The sequence below is a fragment of the Arvicola amphibius genome, chromosome 10, assembly GCF_903992535.2.
Source record: "Arvicola amphibius chromosome 10, mArvAmp1.2, whole genome shotgun sequence".
Classification (NCBI taxonomy): domain Eukaryota; kingdom Metazoa; phylum Chordata; class Mammalia; order Rodentia; family Cricetidae; genus Arvicola; species Arvicola amphibius.
Genome location: NC_052056.1, coordinates 82,072,831 through 82,086,608, shown reverse-complemented (window position 1 = coordinate 82,086,608; position 13,778 = coordinate 82,072,831). Strand labels below are relative to the sequence as shown.

The 13,778-nt window shown below is 48.7% G+C and overlaps 2 protein-coding genes across 2 annotated transcripts in view; both read right to left on the bottom strand.

The window, feature by feature from the left end:
- Positions 1–6,316, bottom strand: part of Hip1r (huntingtin interacting protein 1 related) — a 28,890-nt gene extending 22,574 nt beyond the window's left edge. Inside the window, exon 1 of the mRNA XM_038345537.1 lies at positions 6,140–6,316. Coding sequence (XP_038201465.1) covers positions 6,140–6,232 — 93 coding nt within the window. The 5' untranslated portion in view covers positions 6,233–6,316. The remainder of the gene's footprint in view (positions 1–6,139) is intronic.
- A 4,247-nt stretch (positions 6,317–10,563) lies between these two features.
- The window catches only part of Ccdc62 (coiled-coil domain containing 62), a 46,446-nt gene continuing 43,231 nt past the window's right edge, over positions 10,564–13,778 (bottom strand). Inside the window, exons 12-13 of the mRNA XM_038345769.1 lie at positions 12,448–12,543; positions 10,564–11,284 (exon numbers count right to left, since the gene is read on the bottom strand). Coding sequence (XP_038201697.1) covers positions 12,487–12,543 — 57 coding nt within the window. The 3' untranslated portion in view covers positions 10,564–11,284; positions 12,448–12,486. The remainder of the gene's footprint in view (positions 11,285–12,447; positions 12,544–13,778) is intronic.

Here is a 13,778-nt window from a genome sequence, read left to right as displayed (position 1 = left end):
CAAAAAAAAGAGAGAGAGAGAGAGAGAGAGGGAGGGAGGGAGGGAGGGAGGGAGGGAGGGAAGGAAGGAAAGAAAGAAGGAAGGAAGGAAAGAAGGAAAGAAAGAAATAATTTTCTGGTTGTGTCAGCACAGCATGAGAAACAGTGTTAAAGGCCACAGCATCGGGAGGGTGGAGAAGCACTGGTCTAGAATATCTCCATTTCTGCCAGGGCACGCACACGGGAGAGCTAGACGACACCGTGCATTGTGCCATCAGAACCAGGAGGACACAGGAAAGCAAAGCCTGGGCAGAGGAAGACAGACGCTGTCATAGACAAAGTGATGCTCAGGTGAGTGCTGGAATGGGTAGGGCTCCCGGGTGGAGGAGGGGGAGGGGGAGGGCCAGGCTGGCCAGGCAGCTCAGGTTAGCCAGCGGAGTTTCCCTGTCCCTTGCCAATCAGGTCTAAACCCCACAGGGCTTCCACTCACAGCAGCAGGGGCCCAGCTGCTAGGATCAAGTGGCCGGCTGGGTTTCATTCACGGGCTCCTGTACACCCGAGGCTGGACATTGGCCTCAGAGCTGGGTCAAAGAGGAGTCTCCTCCTCATTCAGAAGGGGGCAGGTTTGCAGGGAGTCCTGAGCTGCCTCTACCCCAAACTCCCTGGAGTCCCTATGGTCTCCACATCACTGGAAGGATGGCTGGGCACATCACTTGAAGGATAGCACACCTGACACTCCTTCTTGAAGGATGTGTCTAGTGCACACGCTCCAGACACGCTACCCAGCTCTGTCCCTTTGTCCAGAAGTCCGACTCAGTTGTCCCCTTCAGCTGGCTAAACTCAAAACACAAGGACACTATATTTCCTTCAATTCTGCCAGCTGTCCTGCATACACTCTAACTGCTAACACCTTTGCTACACCCTGCACATACCACAGCTACTCCACTGGGGCAGGGCTGTGTTATTATTACTGTCTTGAAAATGGGGAAACTAAGGCACAGAGCAGTGGTGTGACAGAGCCAGGCCTGACCCAGGTTCTTTTTTATCTGTCTGTCTGTCTGTCTAATGTACATATGGGATCTATCTGTCTGTCTATCTGCCTACCTATCTATCTAATATGCATTGTTTTGTCTACATGCATAGCTGTATGTGGGTGTTGAATCCCCTACAACTGGAGTTAGACAGTTGTGAGCTTCCGTGTGGGTGCTGGGAATTGAACCTGGGTCCTCTGCAGGAGCAGCAGTGCTGTTAACCACTGATCCATCTCTCCAGCCCCCGACCCAGGTTCTTAACTTCTCGGCACACTTCCATAGCTAACACCCCTCTATTCCAGGAATGTACTAAGGTGATTTTTGCCCCTCCTACTGTATATCCCAATTCTGCAGGACAAGGTCAAGAAATGTAGTCGGTGTGCTCTTATCAGTGTGTCCCAGAGCACAGAAGCAAAGGCAAGAAGGTGAGGAACGGGCAGCCCCGTTCCACCCCAGCCTCACAAGTGTCCCTTACGGCAGCCTGGGAGTCAGCCTGGCCCACCTGGCTGCAGCCAGGCTCTTTAAGGATGTAAAGTGTCTGTGAGCCCAGTCTATTCTTCCCTGTAGGACAGGAGTCTTGACTTTTGTCTCCTCTCGCTTGGCCAGCTGTTGTGATATAGACATACACCTTCTCCTGGGGACACAGCCCACTTTAGGCCTCAAGGCTTCAGCCAGCACCAATTATAACAGCCAGACAAAGCTGCAAGTTTCGGCTATCCACCATGTGGTTAGGGATCTCCTTCAACTCCGGGGCTGGTTTTTTTTCTACTATTGTAAATATTCCGAGTGTGCAAGCATGTAGTAACATGTTATAGTCACATGCCTCCCTACTTCTGCAGTGCTTGGAATCAATCTTACATAGGCAAGTGCTCTGCCGCTGAGCTTCGAGGAGCCACGCCTTGAGCTATGAGCAGACCAGGGCTGAGTGACAGCCCTGAATGTGGCATGGGATCTGAACGGATCCCAGAACTGCTTTCAACCAATAGAAACTTAGAGCACGTTCCAAACACCTGCTCACTCCTGTGATCTGCCTGTAATTAGGTTCTGAGACTCACCTGGCTGAGGAAAATTCCTCACGATACCAAGGCCTGGGGGCTCTGCCCCCTGACCAAATCACCCCCATCTGCCATCACGGAGGCCTGGCTGCTCCTCACACCTACAATGTCCCCAGGCAGCTGCTGAATGCAGGAAGGGCTGGCTCCATGGATGAGCAGGACGAGAAACACCCCATTCACACTTAACAGTGTGCCAGTGTGAGAGGGATTTATTCGGGATGTGCTGGGTGAAGTCAAAGATACAACCTAAATTCACTTCACCTGCCTGTTAACTTGTCTAGAGGCCGGTGGGTGAGCTGAAATGTAGCATTCGCCTGACCTTTCTTGTGTCTAACTCAGCAGTGCCGCTGTACTGCAGCTGCACCCGGAAGTCAGGACTTGTCAATTAAATGTCAATCTTTACAAGATTTTGGTCCCTCGGGGGCTGCTGAGGTATGTCGCTGACCTGGAAAACCGAAGGTATGAACTATTTCCATCTGCTGCTGCCTCAGCACCTGGCTCCCCTGTGGGAACGCCTCAACCCTCACCCTTTCACCTCTGGAACCAGAGTTTCCCCGGACTTAACCATGAACTATGATTAAAGGGTTTCTCTCACCCTGACCTGAGAAGAGGCCACTCCCTTGGCCTCGGCTTCTGTGTGCTGTGGGTAAATCCATGGCTCAGAGAAGCAAACCAAAGGGCAACTGTGTGTCCCACAGAGAGTAAAACAAAATCATGTTCACAGCTTCTAGCTGCAGTGTGGGCCACGGTGTGCTTCAAAGATGGCTTCTTTCTCGGAGGTCCCAGATTGTGAACTTTGGGGGGTGGAGGGAGTGGAGAATGGTCAGCCAACTATTTGCCGCGACTCTACTAGTCCGTGTTCACTGTGCAGTGTGTGCTGGTCCCTCCTGGCTGCTGTGACAAATCGCTACACTTTTAGTGAACAGCAGTGGCACAGCTCACAGCTCTGCAGTCCACAAGTCTGAGATGTTCCCATAGCCCATGCACGGGCCTTCTAGGAAAGGATAGCTTTGAACTTTTAATCCTCTTGCTCTGTTCCCGACCCCCAAATCCTGGGGTGACAGGCATGGACCACCATGATACAGCTATGTGGTGCTGAGGCTAAAATTCAGGGGTTCGTGCATGCTGGGCAAGCAGTATATGCCTTGAACCACATTCCCAACTCCTGGAATGGGTATCGCAGGGTTAAAAGGGTTGTGTTTCTTTCTGGAGGTTCTAGGGCAGAATCTGTTCCTTGCCTTCTCCAGTTTATAAAGGATGGTATTATTCCCTAGCCGTTGGCTCTTTCAAAGCCACACGCAGCCAGCAGAGATTAATCTTGTGTCACTGTGACCACCTGCCTCTCCTGCTTCCCTCATCTGCATTTAGAGACCCTTGCTACATAGGGCCCACCTAGTGACTCACAACAACCTCCTATCTCAAGATCAGTGGCTGAGCAACTTGGCTCCGACAACAATCTGAGTTACGCAAATAACACATTTAGTTAGACTGTGGTCATCTATGCAGGGGCATGACTCAACCTACCACACAGTATCTCACAGTATACCCTTCCAGAAACGCAGAACCAGCCCTGTCTTCTGCGGAAAAGGGAAAAAGCAGGCTCTGTAGTCAGGCAATTTGGTCCCCGCCCCCAGGATCACAGCCAAGAGACCAGGTCTACCCTGTCTACAAGTGTGTTCTATGATGTCACACGGTCTTTTTAAAAGTCTGGTATCCAGAATACAGGTACAATGAGTTGCGTAGCATTTTATATTCAAAACATGACATTTTGAAAAGGGGTCTTATGGACAAAGGGATTAAAGTAATAGGGTTGAGCGAGCTGTCTCTGTGACACACCACTGAGGCCAGAAGCTCATAATTCAAGCACCAGCTGCCAAAAGGAAGGATGACTGCCTCCCTCCACGCTCCTGAGAGGTAAACCACAGAGCTCTGTGCAAAACAGGGCGTGTCCTGTCCACAGAGCAAACATGTAAGCATTCCTCTTCCTCCTGGCCCCAGGAGCCCAAGAGGAGAGACTGACAGACTGCTGGGAATTTCAATGCTAAACCAGCTGCTCCATGGCCGCCAGCCGCCACTGGCAATGTCGAGACAGGCCGTGTGCTCCAAAGGGAAGCGGGTCCCAGTACTGGGTGTGCTGTTTTCTATCCCAAAGGAGACACGGAAGCAGTAACCAGGGCTCTCTAGGCCTTTCCTGCAAAAGGCCTGGCCGGCAGCTTGCTGGATATTTCTGGGAATGATCTAATTAAATATTAACTACTTACGAAACCTCATTCTTACATCCCTTGCTAAGCCACTGTGAAGCCAGGCCCGGGGCTCCCTCTCGTCTATGAAAAAGTTGCTCTGGAGTGGGTGAGCCCTGTGAGACTCCTTAGTACAAAGTTATTCATGAGCAACCCTTTCAATTCCTCAAAAACTCAAGGAGGGCACACAAGACGGCTCAGCAGGTAAAGGCGCTTGCGGATAAAGCAGACAACCTGGGTCTAAACACACAGGATGAAAGGAGAGAATGCCTGAACGCGTTCCCTGACTTCCACTCACAGGCTGTCCTGCATGCACACAAGAGAAAAATGCAGTTAAGAGTTTTAAAAATGAACCAAGGAAGTAAAAAGAACCACCTGACTTACAAACCAGCCACCAAACTCATGTGGTCCTCTATCAGAGACTGTCCCTCTGACATTCAGGAAGGTTACCCTTGACATAATCATTTCAGCGGAAGATCAATCAACTTGACCTTTAAAATCCCATCTCCTCCCCCATCTCTTCCTGTAGCCATCAGAGCTTTCTCTGCACCTGCTCAAAAGCGGGAGAGGAATTCTAAAACTCATTGAACAGATCAAGCTCCTGACAACACCCAGATTCTCTGTGCCAACAGTCCATCTCCCTAGGCTCTGCAACTTTACTAGCACAATTAATTATGTATTAATGACTTCACATCAAACGCCATGTTTGTTTTTATGGTGGGTGATCCAGGCTGGACCAGATGGGGATCACATGGATAAATTAATCATTTGCAGCCAGTTTGGTACCAGCACTTGGCATGCACGGAGCACTCCCTGAAGTTTATTACTATCATTGTCTATCAGAGGCACAAAGGTTAGATCTCACGTTTTCTCCTATTTCAAAACGAAACCGCTTGTGCTAACTTGTTTTGAAAGCAACCACAGGAGTCCTTGCTCTCTGCTCTGGCCAAGGGGGAAGGAACTCGCCAGTGGCACCCACAAATGCAAATATCACCAACCTGCTTTAGACACAGGTGGGAGGAGTCTTCGGCTTCCTTAAGTGCTAAAGTTTAAATAGAAAATGCAGCCATTTCGATCTTGGCTGACTTAGTCTAGCAAATAATCAAGTAGTGACCCCTCCCTCCGCGCCCCCTTGCGCGTCCACCCAAGACTTAAGAACAGGGTAGAGTTTGTAAATCAAAAAGGAGGGGACCAAACATGGTGGTATATGTCTACAATAGCAGCATTTGGGAGGTGGAAGCAGGGTGATCAGGAGTTCAAGGCCACATGAGACCCTGACTTAAAAAAAATAGACAAAGCAACCTGCACCCGTGGGTCCTAGAACCCAAATCCCATGCATGAATGAATGCGTACCAGGGCATTATTTAATTTTCCACGCCACCTTCTCAGGTCGGGCCCTCTCCTGGGAGAGGAGCGGCGCGTGGGAGCGCAGGAAGGAGCCTGGGAAGTTTCCGTCTGTCAGGCGCCTATGTTTAACGAGGGGGTGGCAGCCTATTTATAAGTGGGCCCCCGCGCGGGCAAACAAGTCTGGCGACATACGTGAAACTTTTCACCCAGCAGATAATAAGGTACTGTGCGACCGTGGAAACAGCTCGAGAGCATTGAGAGCCGGGAGCTTCCCCGGGAAGGCGGCGGGGCGCTCAGGGCGCCCCGGGCCCCGCGCGGCCGTGCGCACCTGGGCCGCGTCCGCATCCCCGAAGCCCGGCCCCGGCTGCTGCGCGGCTTCCGGTCACCTGCGCCGCCCGCGCCGCGGAACCCGCAACCGTCCGCGTAGGGCCGAGCGCACCGAGGGCCCCCGCACCGCCGCCGCCCGCCCTGCCCGCGTCCGCGCTCGCCTGCGTCTTGTCGAACTGCTCGCGCTCGGCCTCCAGGCTGTGGCCCGGCCTCCGGCTCAGCACCCGCGCCGGCACGTTCTTGATGCTGTTCATGTTGCCGCCGACCGTATCCCGGCCCGGCTCCGCGCGAATGAGGCGTCACCGCCCGGCCCGAGCCTAGGCACCGGGAGGCCGCGCGCCGCGCCACGCGGGGAGGAGCCGCCGCCCCTCCCGCCAGCCACTCGGCAGTCCAACCGGCGCCCCGCCCTCCCCGGCTCTGCACGCTCCGCCCCCGCCCCCTCCGGCCCCCCAGGACTCCTGGCGTGCCCCGCCCCCCGCATCCCCAGATCAACCCTAGGACTCCTGCACCCACCTTGGTCCCTTAGGACTCCCGGGACACCCTTCCCTGTACCCCTCTGTCATCCAGGACGTTCTGCCCTGCTGCTCTCTGGTCCCCCGGGACGCCCTACCCAGCACCCCTCTGGTCCCCCAGGACTCCCTGAACCCCAAGACCCTGCACCTGTGTTGTCCCCCGGGACTCACTGGGAATGCCCTTTGCATATCTGTCCCCACCTCCTTGCACACCTCTAGCTCCCCAGACCTCCCCAACACACCCCGCTCCCTGACAGACCAAATGAAAGGACCAAATACCTACTCTTTGCTTTGTACCTTCTGCCAAACCTGAGGAAAAATTAGTTGCCCGCCCCCCTCCCCGGGTCTCCCTTTACAATCGCGGGGGAGGGGGGAACTGGAGCAAATTGGGTCTCCTTGGGTTCAGGCAGTAGCCCCACGGCCAGGCTTCTTTGTCTTTTTGGTTGAGCCCAGCCATCTCTCCAGCCCCTTGTCTGAGATGAACCTGTTACAGGAAATGCTACATTGAATCAGATACCTGACCATCGCTTCCCAGGTTAGATGAAGCTCTCTAAAGACACAAAGGGACTGTTTCTTTGTCATTGCTAATTCCTCACTGTGCTGACATCCGCTGAGTTGGACAAGGCTCTCTTCGATACTACAATATTAGCCATGCTTTATCTAATACCAATCATTGAAAAGCTTTTTTGCTAGAATAACAATAGAGTAACAACAGCCAATATTTACTATACATTTATTTGCCAGGTATGGGACTAAACCCTTTATATGCATTATCTTATCCCTAATCCTCAGCAGTACACTGAGTATTCGCTAAACGACCATGGTTTAATAAAAACAAACAAATGTCTTCCTCTGTGCCAGCCGTTTCTCCGACTTCTTCTCACACGGGACCAAACCTATTCTCCTGTAATTTTCATGCATACACAAGACCACAGTCCCCACTGTGTATAGCACATCTACCACAGTGGCTTGACATCAGACACGCCCATTCTTTTTGGTAAACAGAGGCATTAGTGTGCTAGGCGTGGTGCTCGCCATGAAGTCATCAGGATTACAGGATCCCATTTAATCAAGTTTTAGAGGTATTTGTACAGACTAAGAAAAAGGTTTAAAGAGGTTAGGACAGCTCCGAAGTTCAGCCCGGGTTCATACAACTGCAAAATGATGTTTTCAGGATGTGGTCTCCGATCTGCTGGTTTCGAGCCGGCGCACTTTGACAAGCACACCAATAACGTGATACTGGAGTCTCTCTAGCTTTTACTCGAGAGATGCTCGAGTTTCTGGAGGTCAAGGTTGCCTTGTGTCACCAGCATTCTGCTCTCCACACTGAGCAGAGCACCTGGTACGTGGCCATGTTTTTGGTTTTGTTTTGTTTTTAAATCGGTATGAGAGCCAGCAATTTGGGTGCTTGCTGCCAAACTTGATGACCTGAGTTCAATGCCCAGGACCCACATGATGGAAGGAGAGAGATAACTCCTGAGTGTTGTCCTCTGACATTTATTTTCAAGCTGTGGTATGCACATGTACACATATACAAAGTAAACATATAAATAAAATTTAACTCTAAAAAGTGAGTGTGAAGGCAAGCATGGTAGCACACACCTTTAATTGAGCACTTGGGAGCCAGAGGCAGCTGGCTTCTATGATTATGAGGCCAATCTGGTCTACACAGTTAACTAAAAGAAAGTGGTGGAGCATAAAATGAAGGTTTGAAAGAATAAACCAGCCCCAGAGGTGAGACAGAGTGAAAACTTTATTCTATGGCTTATGTCATAAATGGGCATTCCTGGGAGTACAAAGATGCAAACTCCACCCCTTTGATTAGTTAGTTAGACAACTTCAGCAAAGGGACCTGGTCCATGGCTGGCTGTCACTAACAGGCTGTGATCCTCTCATTATAGTAGGGCTGTCCTTTTGGTAAATCGTGACAGCTGTTTAATCGTCCTCCAGGGGGATACAAACTAGACCCCATGTGGGAGAACTTAGGAAGACAGCACAGTTTTACTACACTGTAATAGCCACTGCCTGCCTGACACACAGGCAGGATCCACCTCGCCCCTCTCTGGTTTCATCTTGCGCCATCCTGGACTGTCACGTCTGTACAGGTATCACACTCCTTCCGGAGCCTCGGGGACCTTGCACATGCTGTTACTATACCTGGAATTCTCTTCCTGTTTGCCTGATGGGTGTCTACTCATCTGGCAGCTCTTGGGGTAGATGCTAGTTCTCTAGGAAGCCTCCCTGATGCTTCCACCCTGACGTCTGTCCCAGTAGCTCAGCATTCTACGTCACAGTACCAGTCCTCCCTGGGATTACTCAAGGTCTACTACTAGGACATGAGCAGGGCTGACTGTTCTCTCCCCGACTGGCAAAGCTGCACACAAAGAGTGTGTGAGGACCATGCGGGGAAAGTGCTCTATCACTAAGCTCCAGCTCCAGCCCCCTTTTTACTTTATGTTTTGAGATGGGGTCCCACTGAAGTTGCCCGTGTTGGATTTGAACACACCCTGTAGTCTAAGCAGGCCTTCAGCTTGCCATCCTCCTGCCAACCTCCCCAGCGGATGGGGTTACAGATCCCTGTTTGTTTTAAGCAGCACTTGGCTGAGAACCCAGAGGTCTCACTGTGCGTCTGATAGACTCTTCTGGAAGACCATCCATTTAACCCTGATGCATGTGTCTGGCATCTTAGTTGACTTTATTCACTCTTTCTTCAGACCATCAGTTACTAGCTAGGATCATCCTTCTGGAGGCTTAAGTGATGAACCTTCCTGCAATGTGCACTACCAAAATCACATCCACTGTCTTCAAGGAAAGAAAGCTAGAGGCATGACCTAGCAAAGGCTTACAAACCAGGGACACAGAAGAAACTATGGGTCACTATCCAGAATGACAGGGCTTCCATCCTTGGCCTCATACTACATAGTCTCAGTTCTAAGCATTCTCTTGGCACCTTTTGGATAAAACTGCTTTAAGTATTTACATATAATCTTGATTCAGAATTTCTTTTGGAGGGGGCGTTTCTATTTCTGTTTAAAAGGCCTGATTAGAAGTTCTAAAAATACCCTGTATCAGTCTTTTCTGATGCTGAGATCATTTCTGGCAGACATTATAGCGTGATGCAGTTGCCTCTTGATATGCTGGCCTTAGAGTGATAGAGACAAAATGCAAATCCTAAAGACTAGTTCATCTTGCAACTCGAGAAACTGTTCCTATATAAATAGAACATACCAAGACAGAGGAGTTGATCATATTAAAACCTGCCATTCTGAATTTTGCTAATTAATTCATAATACTTTTGTTGCGTAAGAGCAGGTGTTGTAAAGCTAGGCATGGTGGTATACGCCTGTCATCCCAGCACTTGAGAAATTGAGGCAGGAAGATTACAAGTTTGAGTACATAGGTATCATAGATATTTCAAGCCTATAAACTAAACTTACATTTAACTATAAAATAATGTAGAATTTCAAAACCTGTTCTACCCTAAGTTTTCTATGGAGCATCTAATTGATATTCCCTGTCAGTAGGCAAGTGGAGAAGCAGCCATGAGCCTATCACATGGAACAGCTTGGAACCTGGGGCCTCTCCAAAGGCATTGTGGGTTTCCCATTTGGCAAGTGCTGGTTCAGAATCAGCTCTGCATTCGGTTTCTTGCCAGCACCCTCACCACAAAGGTGAGCTGAACAGCTTTTCTTCTCGTGAAAATCATCTCTCAAGGAAGCCTGAAGTCTCTAACAAAGGAACACTGACCCAGCACAATACAACCTGAAAAGAATACTTTCCTGAGAAATTAACTTGCCAAGATGCATTTAAAGTTCCTTGTTAGCTGGGCAGTGGTGGCGCACACCTTTGATCCCAGCATTTGGGAGGCAAAAGCAGTCAGATCTCTGTGAATTCAAGGCCAGCCTGGTCTACAGAGCTAGTTCCAGGATAACCAAGGCTATATAAAGAAACCTTGTTTCAAAAAAACCAAAAAATACATAATAAAGTTCCTCGTTTTAGTCCTGTATAGTAAAAGGAAACCAAAAACTTATTTTTATTATTAAAAATACTTTTATTGAGTGAAATGGGTCAGTTCTGGTTAGAAGGGAGAAAGGCAAATAGTGTAATTTTTTAAAAAATATTTTTTAAAGTTAAAATAGAATTTTTAGTCTTCAATATATTTTTAAAAATCTATATAAAACTTGATCTTCCAGCAAGTGCTGTCTTGTGTAAGTGAACTGCCTACTACAGAGCCAGACAAGACGCAGCTGTCGCCTGAGGACAGACTGGCCTTAACTGCCAGCAAGGTGCTAGTGTCCCATTACAAACATTTTACACCCTCTTATCTCACGCCCATCAACACAACAAAGTCCAGCGCTAAAACCATAAGAGAAGAAAAGACCACGTCACACATAGGGAGCTGACTCTGAGAAGTTAAGTTGTAAAGTGAATATACCTGGGTTTTAAGGAGGCAGACAGCTCAAGCGGCACTTCACATGCAGGGGGTTCTCAGCACCAGGTTTAAAGAGCTTCTCTGGTATTAAACCATGTCTGCATCTTGACAGAGGTTTTCGCTTTTTTTTTCTTTCAGCATAGTTTCAAACACGTGTGTAGAGTAAGACCTCATTTCTTTAGCATGAAAATATTTTTTACACAAAAATGGTTCATCAAAAACAAAATATAGTCGCTTTAAGAAGTAAACTTTGAGATTCTGCTGCCTTTGTATTAAAGGCTGCTTCTGTGGGAATCACAATCCTCTTTGTCTTCAGGTGAAGTATGGTATCCGCTTTCTGCCTTCCAGTGAGAAGCCTGCTTCTGGGAGAGAACAAAAGCAGTCAACAAAATGAGAAGGGAACAGCACTGCACAGTGCCCAGGAGTTCCTGGCCTCTGAGACCCCGACTGCACATCCTGCTGTACTCAGCAAGGCCTCACGCTGTACTACATATGTGAAAACTCCCAGCAATGAGACGGGGGGGGGGGGGGGGGGGGGGGGGGGGGGGGGGGGAGGGGGGGAGAAGAAGGGCGAGGGGGAGGCAGGCAGATGTCTTGCTTTCCTACTGGAGAGACACCGGTGGCACCTATGCCCTGTCCGCGGGGGAGACACCGGTGGCACCTACGCCCTGTCCGTGGGAACCGCACTTGGAATGCAGGTCTGACGGAAGCAAACGGAACCCAAGAACGTGCCTCCTGGGCTCACAAAGGTCCAAGTCACAGGATTCTTTCTAGACAGACATACAGAAGCAATCCTCAAACGTAAACTTAGATGCCTTTTGAAATTTGTATTTTCTGGGTCAGGGTCTCACTAAGTGAAGCCCAGGCTGACCTCCAGCGCCTCATCTTCCTTTCTGCTTGTCTTCCTAACTTCCGGAGTGCTAGAATCACCACAGCGTATTCTACCATGTCTGACCTCGAGTTCGCCCCACCCCATTTTTTTCCTTTTGAGTCAGGGTCTCACTAGGTTTATCTAATGCCTTGAACATGTCATCCTGCCTGCATCAGCTTCCCCATAGGGACTGCAGACTGGGCCTGCAGGCCCAACTAACCAGCTTTTTGTTGTTTTTCAAGACAGGGGCTTTTTTTTGTGTGTGTGTGTAGTCCTGGCTGTCTTGGATCTTGCTTTGTAGACCAGGCTGGCCTTGAACTCACAGAGATCCATCTGCCTCTGCCTCCTGAGTGCTGGGATTAAAGGCGTGCGCCACTATTACCCGGCTAAAATCCCAATTTTTAAAGTTGGATTTATATGCCAACTCCCTTAGATATAAAATTATCAGTATTGAGAACAAAAAATTTTTTGGTCTGTATTTCTCTTACAAGTAATTGGCATTCTACTCAAGTTAATTGTAGTAAAAGTAGATCAGGCAAAAGAGGAAGATTACTGGTCAGATGAGTGTGTAGCCTTGACTCTACATTATCAACGTTCCCAGTTGCTTATTAATATAAATTTTGATATAAGGTGAGACAAGCAAAGGTGACCTACACATAGCCACGGTGAATGTCCAAGTTGACTTTGTTTCCTTCAATGACTGACAAGGGTGTTTTTGTCATCTGGCTCTTCTGAGACTTCTAGAGATTTCTAGAAAACAACTCCAGAATTAGTATCCAGGTTATAGAAATTTAAAAAACACTTTAGACAACCAGACACACATATAGCAGGAATGCCTTTCAAAGGCCTTAGAGGGACTGGAGAGATGGTGTAGAAAGCAGCACTAGTGAGCAAGCCTGATGACAGAATAGGGTGCCTGAGACTCAGTGGAAGGAGAGACCAGCTCCTAACCGCTACTCACGGATGCCACAGCGCTCTCTCTCTCTCTCTCTCTCTCTCTCTCTCTCTCTCTCCCCCCTCTTTCTCTTCCCCCCCCTCTCTCTCTCACACACACACCACTAAGAACGTTGACAGACAATGTGCTGTTTTCAGTTTTCAGAGGGGCTAAATTCAGATTCTCTCATCTTTGTCTCCATGTATCTGGGACTATAGGGACTTTTCCCACTGTACTTGGCTTACAAAGTCTTTTTTTCTTTCTCTACCTATTTGTATGGTAATGTGTATGTGTGTGTGCATGTGTTTAAGCACATGGCTTGGCATGTGTATGGTGGTTCTCCTCTGCCTGGTAGATCTAGGGATAGAACTTAGGTGGTCACCCCTGCTGGCAAGAGCCTTTACTGGTGAGCCATCTCACCAGCTCATCGTTTTTGTTTTGTTATTGTTGCCATTTTTTATTGCTTTGCTTTGTTTTTGTTTTTTGTAGCCCTGGCTATTTGGTCATAAACTCAGAGATCCACCTGCCTCTGCCTCCTGAGTGCTGGGATTAAAGGCATTCGAAACCACTTCCAAGATGTTGTTGCCATTTTTAAAGATTCTTTAAAATTATACCTATTTGTGTTTGTCTATGGCATGGCATGTTTGGGGGGTAAAGACAACGTGCCGGAATCAGTTCTCAGCTTCCACCATATGTGTCCCATGGATTGAATTTAGGATGTCAGTTTCCCCATAGACCCACAGAGCCATCTTAAAGGCTGCCTTTTTTTTTTTTTTTTTGAGATAGAGACAAAGATCCTCCTGATTCTGCCTCCAGAGTGCTGGGATTCAAGTGTGCACCATATTTCTGGCTTAATTTTTCTTTATTTTATTGCTTGTTTGCATGTTTGTTTTGGAACAAGGTCTTGCAGTCCTGCTATCCTGGAACTCGCTTGCTACGTAGACCAGGTTGTACAGATATGGTATAGAGTACATACGAACAAAATCACTCATACACATAAAATAGCAATAAATATATCTTTTAAAAAGTACAAATGTGGCTGGGCAGTGGT